Raw genomic sequence first — 10956 nt, 5'->3', positions numbered from 1 at the left:
CCCCAAGCAGAAAAGAAGACAGGGAAATATTTGGGAAAGTAACATATAGCAGTTTTGAATATTTATAGTATCCCAGTAAACAGTCTGGCGACAGTTTATTCATATAACAGTCCATCAATGCTGTGTAACTGTATGTTATCAATATATACATCTGGTCTGTCAGACCTGAGTAACTATTTAGCCAACTAAAAATTAACTGTGCTTGATTTTTTTGTTTTGTTTTCTCAATTCTTGTTTATTTACATTCATTTGTTTGGAACACGGAGAAACAGGAAGAGAAGACACAGAGATTATCTTCTATCCAGTAGTTCATTCCCCAAATAACCACAACAGCCAGAGTTGGCTCAGAGAATAGCCAGGATTCAGGAACTCAGTCCCTCCCAGCTTGATGGCAGGGACTCAAGCCCTGGACCCGACCCCAAGGCCTCCACGCGTGCACTTTCAGCAGGAGATCACAGGCAGATCCAGACCTTGAACCCAGACACTCTAATAGGGGACGTGGGCATCCAAGAAAGCTGGAGAATAACAAACAATATCTTTAAAACATAGTCTACCAACATCTGAAAAAAAAAATAACTGAATTTTCCAAGTCACTCACAAAGTTCTTGAAGTAAACAGTCAGAGTCAGAAAACAGCAGCTTGAGGGCCATCTTTTTTCCTAGGGATTTATATTTGTGGCTCAACTAGCTAATCTTCTGCCTCCAAGCACCAGTAACCCATTCAGGTGCCAGTTTGTGTCCAGGCTGCTCCACATCCCATCTGTCTTCCCACTTGTGGCCTGGAAAGGCAGCAGAGCATGGTCCAAAGCCTTGGAGCCCTGCTCTTATGTGGGACTCCGGGAAGAAGCTCCTGGTTCCTGGCTTCAGATCATCTCAGCTCTGGTCATTGTGGCAATTTTGGCAGTGAACGCAGATGAAAGATCTTTCTGTTTGTAAACCTGTTTTTCCAATCAAAATAAAATAAATATTTCCAGTAAGAATAGATTAAACCAGAGTTTCTGAAAGCTGGAGCACTCTTTCATAAATGAGGGGTCATTGAACTATTGCTTAGTGAAGACTGTGCCTTACTTTTACAAGATATTACTGTGACTTCCGTAAGCTATTTCTTTGATTAGGGAGACTCTAAGAATTAAGTCAGTCAAGGGAAACACTGAAAACATTCCATCCACACAGAAATCCCCTATACATTTTGCTTGGAAAATCATGACTGAGATATGAAAATCATGTTGTACTGACAAGACGGAACAACGACCAGATTCTACACCCATCCCAAGGCCTCTCCCTTCAAGAGCTGGGAATGTATTGCTTACTGAACATGCATCTCATATGCCTCCATTTTCGGTAAAACCATTCCTTCCATTTCTCCTGTGGCCATTCTGAAGGAAAACAAAATAGATGTTCCTGGACAGAGCTGATGATAAGTGCCCAAACAGATCAATTGGTAACCAATTCTCACTTTCTAAAAAGACGAATGGACACAGTGACACTCGTGCCCGCCCTGTTAGCTGAATTCATCCAGATGGCTTGCTTTAATAGAACATGGGCTCTGGGAAGAAGAAAATAAGAAGTAAGACTCTGAGGATCAAAGTAGACCAGCCTGGCTCTATGCTTCTTCATAAATCTTTCCTGTCCAGACTGATTAAAATAGGGAAATTTTTTTTTCACTCTGGGCATGTTTGAGGCTCTATTGATCTAGTGAGAGGAGAATAAAGATGGAGTACCTGCTGTAGTTCAGTTATCTCCCAGGGCCCCATGTGCTCAGGGTGAATCCCCATTGTTAGGTCTTCAAGAGAATCCCGACTTCTCTGACCATGGTATAGAGACAGGACCTTTAGGATTGGATGGAGTCATCAGTCTAGCTGATGATTGAGCTCTGGTGGGCTCCTGGGAAGAAGGAGACAGACTATACAGCCATACACATAGGAGTTCCCCATCTTGACATGTGATGCTTGGCACCTCTTGCAGACTGCCAGCAAGATCCTCTCCAGATGAGGCTTCCATTGAACCGACAGCTGCAACACCTTGAACTTTAACAAGCCTCTTTTATTTGGAACGTTTATTACCTGCAGCAGAAAACAGGCTGATACACAATCCTGTTGACGCATTCAGTCTCAGGGCTGGGAGTCATTTTTCCGCCTTTCCTACTCTTTTCAGGAGGAATCTTTGGCAAATGCTGTTGCTGTGGTCCCCTGAGTATTAAAACCTGGAGCCTCTCATCGATCTCAATGCCCCTTTCCCTACACAAGTCTCTGAACTACCTGAACTCCTGGGTAACAATCCATTTCCCCACATGCAAGTGATTCTACCAGCTCCTAGAAATTGGAGGAAATATACAGGAAAAATCACTCCATCCAATCTTTCAGCCCTCACTTTGCCTCATGGTCATGAACAAATAAAATATATTAAGACAACCCACACTAAGCTCAACCAGACCAAGATTAACAACAAAAAGACTCACAGACTACAAAAACCCTTGCCAATAAAGGACTCTGTGGAGACACATTTGCAATGCCAACTAATGCAGGTTTATTGAGAAGCACATCGTGAGACAAGCTCCCTTGCGAGAGACGCAAAAGCAGAAGTCAGGTGGTACAGCAGCAAGGTCAAAAATGACAAAATTATCAGAGCCTGGGGTGTGGGTGGAAAAGCTTGTGGAACCATCCAGAGACTACATAGCGCCAGTCACCTCTTAAAAAAAGCTTAGTGCTGGCCAGAAAATTTCGAGCATGCGAAAAGGCAGCTCAGCTTGGCTAGCAGCCAGCAATCAGGCAGTCAGAATAAGCTTAGCAATGAAGAATTCTCAGGCAGCATGCTGGGCAATCCTGGAAGCACAGCTGGCACGCAACGGAGTCTTGACTCACTGGCTCCTACGCACTTAGCAAGTTCTTCGGCAGCTGGACACACAGGAGGACTGCTGGTACGTCCGGGTGTATCCACAAGATGGTTGGCAGACGGAAGAGACTCCTCCCACTGGTTGGCAAACAGTTGAGATGCTGCCTACTGGTTGGCAGACACTGGAGATGCCTCCCAGGGGCTGACAGCCACTTGAGACAAAGCCGAATGGGCGGCTGCTGGAAGATGAGCAGGGGCTAGAGACACAGGTAGTCTGTCGTGAGCAAGTTACCTGGGCAGGGCTGGAGATGCAAGAGGTTCGCTGGAAACAAGTTGGCTGGCAGACAGCAGGCTCACATGAGCTGGACTCCTGACAATGGTCCAGGAGCCAAGAGCCAGTTTGGAAGGAACTGGGTAAATGGATGTTGCTCAGGCAGTCGGTTTCAAGGGCTGAAGACGTGGCCGCTGGGGCCATGGGGACAGTACAACGTCCTCCCATGGGCCTGGAAGAGTAATTTCTTGTGGAGCAGTTGAAGGACATGATGCCAGAGAGGGGGCTGAAGGTACTTCGTGGAAGTTAGCTCCTGAGTTGTGAGTGCCACTGCAGGCTCCAGAGCTTTTATATATCTTTGCTGGTGGGTGGGGCTCCCTCCCAGGTCTCCCTGACTTCTTTGGCTCACATCAGCTTGCCTTAGAACATCTTGTGAATCTTCAAGTTAATTGTCTCTTGAGAAGCCCTTACCCTCATAAAGAAAGTTTAGTAGTTTGGTAACTAAGTCATAAGTCTTCTGCAATGTACTTAATCTGGATTAAGAAGGCTGGTTGACAGCTTCAAAGCTATTGGTCATCCCAGCCCACACGGTATCTGCCATTCATCTCGCCTGTAGACGATGAGTGTCATTCTGACTTCAACACCAAGCGTATTACATCCTCCCATCCCACATTCTCTGTCTTCCAGCCAAAATTGATTACAAGCCCACACCCTGTTTGGTTTGTCATTGGCACTTAATCTGTTTTAAACATCACTCTTCCAAAGCTAACGGCTCTTCTGATAGGGAAGGTAGATGGTATTTCCTTGAAAATGTTTCAAGACCTGCCAGGAAAAGGGATACCAAGGCTTCTATGCAGAGCAGGAGAAGACTCTTAAATTACCAGCTGACCAAAGTAAAATGTCAATGGGAAAGTTGAAGGGCAGTGGGACTCCCCAGCCATGTTCCTCCAATGAAACAATTTAGAAGAGAACCAAGAACAACACTTGCTAAAGGCTCTTTATAAGAAAATTGAATGAGATTTATTCATAAAAAAATATTTAATCTAGTAACAATGGATAATGGTGACTCATGGCCCTTACTCATATGCCAAAGGAGCAGGTTTAACTTTTAAACAATTACAATGTTAATTTGAAAGGTTGCAGTATGTTTCTCAATTTGCTCAACACATGCAAGATATTTATTTACATACAAGTACATATAGATAAGATGCCTTTTAATCGTAGATGAGGTGAGGACTTTAAGGGGAGGAAAGGATGTGAGGACTGGATCGAAGTACTTGATCACTGGTGAAATATGTACGGGAAAGAGTATGCTACAGCACTTATTCCTTCTGTGCTTTTGGGAGTTACAAGCATGGCATTCTTAAATTTCATCTACCAACGTAGTTCATTCTGAACTGGTTCTCCTGTACACAGGTAAGTGAACTGCTTCAACTCTAGCAACACACATAAGCTCAACACAGGCTTCATGGTCAGTGGTTTTTCTACCTCAAAACAGCTGTAAGATCTGACTCATTTCATAAACTGGCTTGCACGGGGGAGGACAGGAGGATAGTAATGGATTTATATGGAATTGAGGGCTGCAGGTAGGTTGTTTTAAATATCCACAAAGCAAACAACTTTATGTCAGAAGTCCCCTTGCGAAAGCGTCCTTCATCTAATTGGAGGCAAAAGACACACCCAAACAAGAGGATGCTGTGCTGGGAGCTCCATTGTAATTCCCAGGGCTCAAGCTCCCAGCACACTGCCACTCCCTCAGTGACTCGCAATGTGTGCCCAGGAATAGGGTGAAATTAATGAGATGACTACTTTCCACAATGTTGTGACTACATTTTTCCCACCACAGACAATATCCTAGCTAGTGTTTGAAGGTTAGAGTCCCTAGTCACTGTGCCAGGCTTGCCTGCTTTAAAATGCATGAGTAGTTTACAGGCTTCTACTTGCCACAGCAGTGTAGGTAGGCCAGTATTAAAGACTTATATTCAGTGGTCTAAATGCTAAAAATGTAAAGTCGGTAGAAGAATTACCCATGAGAAAATTTTGTCTTCATTGCCCTATTCCTGGAGTGTAAGGCATTACTCTGTTCCACTGAAAGATGAAAATTACAAATAAAAAAATTCTAGAGAATATCTCCCTTCAGCCTCAGGAGAACAGGAAACTAATGTTTGTTGAGCAAACCACTGTCTTCCAGGAAAGGAGTTAGAGACCTTGCAGACCCCATCTCTTTGGGTCCTTACAGCAAGCCCATGCAGTAGGCATCATATCACAAAGGCTCTGAAGTCCAAAGAAGCTGAGTGATGCAGGCCAAGGTGAAGCAGTTCTTATTTGAGTTTCAACTAAGCTGAGCTTCAACTGAAACAACATTTGTGAGCTATCAGCCCACGATCGGTATGCTTCAGCATGGTGACACACCTTCACTAAAATGTGAACAAGGATCTATTTCTTTAAAATATCAATCAGTACTTTACTGACAACATTATGAAGGATGCAGCTTTCATTTCTCTTCCCAGTTTATCAACTGACTAACAATGAAATTAATAAAGTAAAATAAAATCGCAGGGCCAAGTTGTGGCACAATGGGGTCAGGTACCGCTTATAACATCGGCATCTCACTATACAGCTCAGGTCTGGGTCCTTACTGCTCAGTTTCCTATCCAGCTCCCTGCTGATGTGCCTGGGAAAGCAGCAGGAGATGGCCTTGGTGTTTGGGCCCCTGCCTCTCATAGGGAAGACTTAGAGCTCTGAGCCCCTGGCTTTGACCTAGCCTGTTCTGGCTATTGTGGTATTTGAGCAGTGAAACATTGGATTAAAAAGTCTCTCTCTCTCTCTCTCTCTCTCTCCCTTTCTCTCTCTCTCTCTCTCTCTTCTCTTGCTCTGCCCCTCCTCCCTGATCTTCCCCTCATCTCCCTGTCACTTTGCCATCAAATAAATAAATAAAGCATCAAGTTGCAAATATTTCTTCCCTTATACTTCATATATATTTTTTCATTCTGCATGAGATTAAACATTTTTTGTTTCATTCGAATTATATACAAAACCACTATAAACAAAGCAACAAAACCAGGAAGCTATTAGTAATGCAAAGCCACTATAGGAAAATAGAAGTATTTATATATATGCAGCAAAGCACTGTAAGACAGCAGAGATGTGAACTGATTTTTCCTCTTAGGCAGTGTCTGGAGCATCTGCTATTTTGCCAGGTGTTAAATAGCAGGCAATCTGTTAACAGATCTTTCAGATTTTAATTACTAAAAGAAATTATTTATTTGGCTTAGATTGTGACTGGAAATACATCTTTTCTGATACTGTACACTAAAATGTTTTCAAAATTTGACAAACTTTTTCACAAACTTCTTGCCACCTAGACCCGAAAGACCAATTGGCTTCTCTGCTATTCTCTGAAATTACACTATCTAGCAGACGCTTAGGAAAGCCACTCAACGCCATCCTCCCTTCCACTTTCAGCCACAAGCATTTTATTCTATATTTGGATTCAGTGTGAAGTGCAAAGGGAGACAAAAGTACTGACAAACACTTGGAACCTGAAGAAACTACAATTTTAATTCAATGACACAGTGACGAGAAATTAATATGCTATCTTTCATTGTATCATAAAAAAAATATATGGCCAGTCAACTGCTATCACTATGTAGTTACATGAGATATGAAGCTGCCTCGCTGCAAAACAATGTATGAAGATGATTCTCATGTCTGCAGAGCATGAAATGAGGGGAGTTGATGAGAGCAGATGAGGAAGGATCAAAGAACTGGCAGCCATTATCTTCATCACTGTTGGATAATTGGCTCTCATTTGTATAGGACAATCTAAACCCTATACAATAATTATCACAAGCTGGAAATGAGCAATTCTTTCACTCAAAACTGAATCACAGCAATCACTTACAAGCCCAAGCATTTAAGAGTAAAATGAGTTAAACAAGCATGAGCACTAAAGGTTTGATATGCAGAAAGAGAATGTCTCGGTCCAAGGTTAGCAATAACACTGACCAGTTCCAGTCCAGAGCAAAGCACTTACTCTCACCAAAAGCAAGAAGGGTGAAGTTGTACAAAAATTAATCAATAGGAGATGGAATTCTGTCATTCTCCACTTTTTCAAAGTGAAAGTGCAGCTATTCATCATTTCTTGGAAAATATCAAAGGGAAATTCAACGATTGTTGTAAAAAGCAAATATATCTTGGCTAAATTGTCCTGCTATTTCTTCCCCCAAAACCTCTAGGTTGTATCTCCAGAATCTTTATTAACCTAGACGTGATAAAAACCACAAAACTGAGTCGAAATTCATTTTCCAACTTCTTTTCGAAAAGCATCAATCCTGCGATGTGTTGAATCTTCTGGGCCGGAGGGAACTATAGCACCAAAAGTGAAAAGTGAAAAGAAGCAAGCAAAAAACAACAAAATCGTGGCTTTTAGAACTTGAAAATAGCGATCACTGGTTACATGACTTGTGTAAAAAAAAATGCGCCAGAGGAGCTTGTCAAAGCTGAAAAACTAAACAGAAATAGAAATTCTTTCTCTCTCTCTTTCTCTCTCTCTCTCTCTCTTTCCAAATTTATGTAACTTTTCAGATATGACTTCATTGGATCTCAACATCAGGGTGCTGAATTTCCACTTTGTTGTCACAATGAACTCACGTGGGGAAGCCCATTTATAAAAGGCAAATGCTTCAGCTCTAATGTTTCATGTTAAAGAGGCAGACCCATTTGTGACCAGACACATGCAACCTTTACATAAAGGACCTAAGTGAGAATGTGCTAGGTCAGTCAAAATGTATCATTCTTCGCTGATTCTGGATTATCTAGAGACTAGCAGGTACTCAGTAGGGTAAGGATATTAGAAACTATGTAGGTGGGCCCCATGTGAGGGCCTAGTGGCTAAAGTCCTCACCTTGAATGTGCCAGGATCCCATATGAGCGCCGGTTCTAATCCCGCATGAGCCACTTCCCATCCAGCCCCCTGCTTGTAGCCTGGCAAAGCAGTCGAGGATGGCCCAAAGCCTTGGGACCCCGCACCCTCATGGGAGACCTGGAGGAAGCTACTGGATCCTGGCTTCGGATCGACACAGCACCAGCTGTTGCGGTCACTTGGGGAATGAATCATCGGACGGAAGATCTTCTTTGTCTCTCCTCCTCTCTGTGTGTCTGACTTTGCAACAAAATAAAATAAATCTTGAGGGAAAAAAAAGCTATGCAGAATACAGGAAAGGTATATGAAACTTTTAGTGTCACTTAGCTGACATGTGTTTCTGTCTTTCCAGTACAGCTGTTAGTGTTCTGAACTGCCTGCCTAGAAAGTTAGGTGTGTGACATTAGGCCAGCACCACTGAAAATTGGGATTTAGACTAACAGATCTGGATTTCAAATGTGTTTCTCCCAGGCAACTGATGAAAGACCAAGGCCAAAGAAGGGATGTCTTTGCAAGTTGTTTCAGACTTCAAAACTGTTTCATCCTATTTCCAACTACGAAACTTTCTGCTCAGCTGTAACCCAGTTTCCTAGTGGCAGCAACCAAACCCTGCTCCCTTCTCACTGGAGTCATCCACACATTTATTGATCCCTATAGAGTCCTATCAGGTGTCTGGGACTTTCTCTGCACTACTGACATATGTGCCACAAGAGTGGGGCCACATTTAGGTAGCACAGATTGTAACCAACCAAATGTTTCCATCCTTCATGTTCCAGGTAGATAGGGCCAAAACTCACTCCAGAAAGTCCCAAGAAATTTTGTGTGAGTTGCTTGCAACTATGACCAACTTGTTAACACTTTCTTGGGGTTACGGGAGCTTTCCCTGTTTCTTGGTTTTATTCACCTGTGTTACATTCCTGGAACAAAATTTCCACATTGTCTTTAGCTCTGCTCTCAGGAGAATTTAGATTGAGATGCTTGCTCCCAAAACTCCTGAAAAAGAAAAGAATTGAAAGTGATAGCCAGGCCTTTATCCCTAGATCAGAGCCCCTAAAGATACATACATGCTTCTGTCTATAAAATTCAAGGAAAAGGTTTGTAGACAAACTGAGTGCCAAATCAATAGTGTTTGGATTTCTCCAGCCATTTATGAAATTGCCAAATCAAAAATTTCCAGTCCTTAAAATTATCAATTTTGTAAGCAAATTCTGTAACACATTCTAATCACATAGTTTTTTCCCTAACACAGGCTAATCACTTAACGTTGACATCCCAAAGCTTCCAGGGTGGCAAGACCTTATTGTTCTTATTTTGATGTCACTGCTGTTTTCCAAAATTGAAGGATACTTTTTTCCCAAATGAGATGTGCACCAGCTATGGCATAAGACAAAAATTCAGGTAATAAATGTGCAAACCTTAGTAAAATACAGCTGGGATTTCCAAGTCATAAATTTATGAATATTGCTATTTTTAAGATTTATTTTATTTTTATTAGAAAGGCAGATTTACAGAGAGAAGGAGAGACAGAAAGAAAGATCTTCCACTGGTTCACTCCCCAGGTGATCTTGAGAAGCCGAGCCAATCCAAATCCAGGAGCCAGGAGCATCTTCCAGGTCTCCCATGCGGGTACAGAGTCCCATGGTACAGGGTGCCAAGATTTTGGTCCATCGTCTACTGCTTCCTCAGGCCACAGGCAAGGAGCAGGATGGGAAGTGGAGCAGTTGGGACACGAACCAGAGTCCATATGGGATCCTGGCACATGCAAGGTGAAGACTTTAGCAGCTAGCATATTGCATCAGGTCCATGAATATTCTTACATTACATAAAACTTAAGCAATATTTTTGTTTAGGAAATATGTTAATATATAAGTAATAAGAATTGATATAAAATACATGAGTAATGGAGAGGTTGAAAGAAAATATGGCAATCCAGGTCACTATAAAACAATATATAAACTATAAAAACAATAGTAGTGGTTTAATAAATGCTTAACTGGCACAAAAACATGGTTAGATTGGTTTGAAAAATTGTAAATATTTTTAGTGCCTCAGTCAATTTTTCAAAATTCATTTCATTCAGAGAATACGACCTAATAATACCCACTCATGGTCGGGTCTGTATACTTCAAAACTCTGCGATCTCTTCTGTTATTCAATTAATTCATAAAAACTTTCTCCAAAATGATTATCTTAAAACAGGCACTTATTCTATTCATGAGTTCTATGGCTCATGAATTAGATAAAGCACAATGGAGCCAGTTTGTTCTTGCTGCAGACCATAGGGGATCAATAAAGGAGTGGGGGCCATAAGTATCTAAAGGCAAGTTCACTCACACGACTGGCAGTTCATGCTCACTGTCAGCACTTTGTGTAGCCTTCCCATTTGTCCAGGACTTCTCATAGTGGCTGGTTTTAAACCAGAATTGGAAGAGATGCTGCGATTTTTAACCTACATAAGAATGCCATCGACACCCAGCGCTAAAGACCTATACTCAGGTCTTTGACACGGATAGTAAGAGCCAAAGCACATGAACCGTCAGCTGATATCTCCCAGGACGCATTAATAGGATGCTGGATCTACAAACAGAATAACTGGTATCGGCACTAGACCTTTGATATGGGCTGCATGTTCCAAGCAGTGGCTCAACCCCATGGGCCACAATGCCCACCCATCCAAAGGCAATATTTTCTTCTTGGTTAAATACTATAAAGATCCCTCTATGTCAGATGCAGTAGTAGGACACACAGGAATCACACGAGTTACTTAGAGCTTAAAGAACTTTGCCAATCAAAGAATCAGTTATTTGAAAACTACACTATCTTATACTTCACATGAAATCATTTGGCAACTTAAGGACTGAAAATTAGGAAAACAGAATTAATATTAGAAGAATGCCCAATAGAGTTAGTAAAGATGAGAATAGTGAGCT

At 42.0% G+C, this 10956-nt stretch overlaps 1 protein-coding gene across 1 annotated transcript; it reads right to left on the bottom strand.

Moving 5' to 3' along the window:
* Positions 1 to 2874: 2874 nt before the first annotated feature.
* Positions 2875 to 3372, bottom strand: LOC101535118 (keratin-associated protein 11-1). Its single transcript, XM_004588580.2, has one exon. The coding sequence runs from the start codon at positions 3370 to 3372 to the stop codon at positions 2875 to 2877; it is 498 nt and encodes a 165-aa protein (XP_004588637.1).
* Between the last annotated feature and the right edge of the window lie 7584 nt (positions 3373 to 10956).

The sequence above is a fragment of the Ochotona princeps genome, chromosome 3 (assembly GCF_030435755.1).
Source record: "Ochotona princeps isolate mOchPri1 chromosome 3, mOchPri1.hap1, whole genome shotgun sequence".
NCBI classification, from domain to species: domain Eukaryota; kingdom Metazoa; phylum Chordata; class Mammalia; order Lagomorpha; family Ochotonidae; genus Ochotona; species Ochotona princeps.
The sequence above is the reverse complement of the archived record's forward strand: the minus strand, read 5'-3'. Positions and strand labels throughout refer to the sequence as shown.

Excerpts from the sequence above, each read along its gene's own strand:
- LOC101535118 (XM_004588580.2), bottom strand. The coding sequence starts at position 3,372 with ATGTCCTTCAACTGCTCCACAAGAAATTACTCTTCCAGGCCCATGGGA.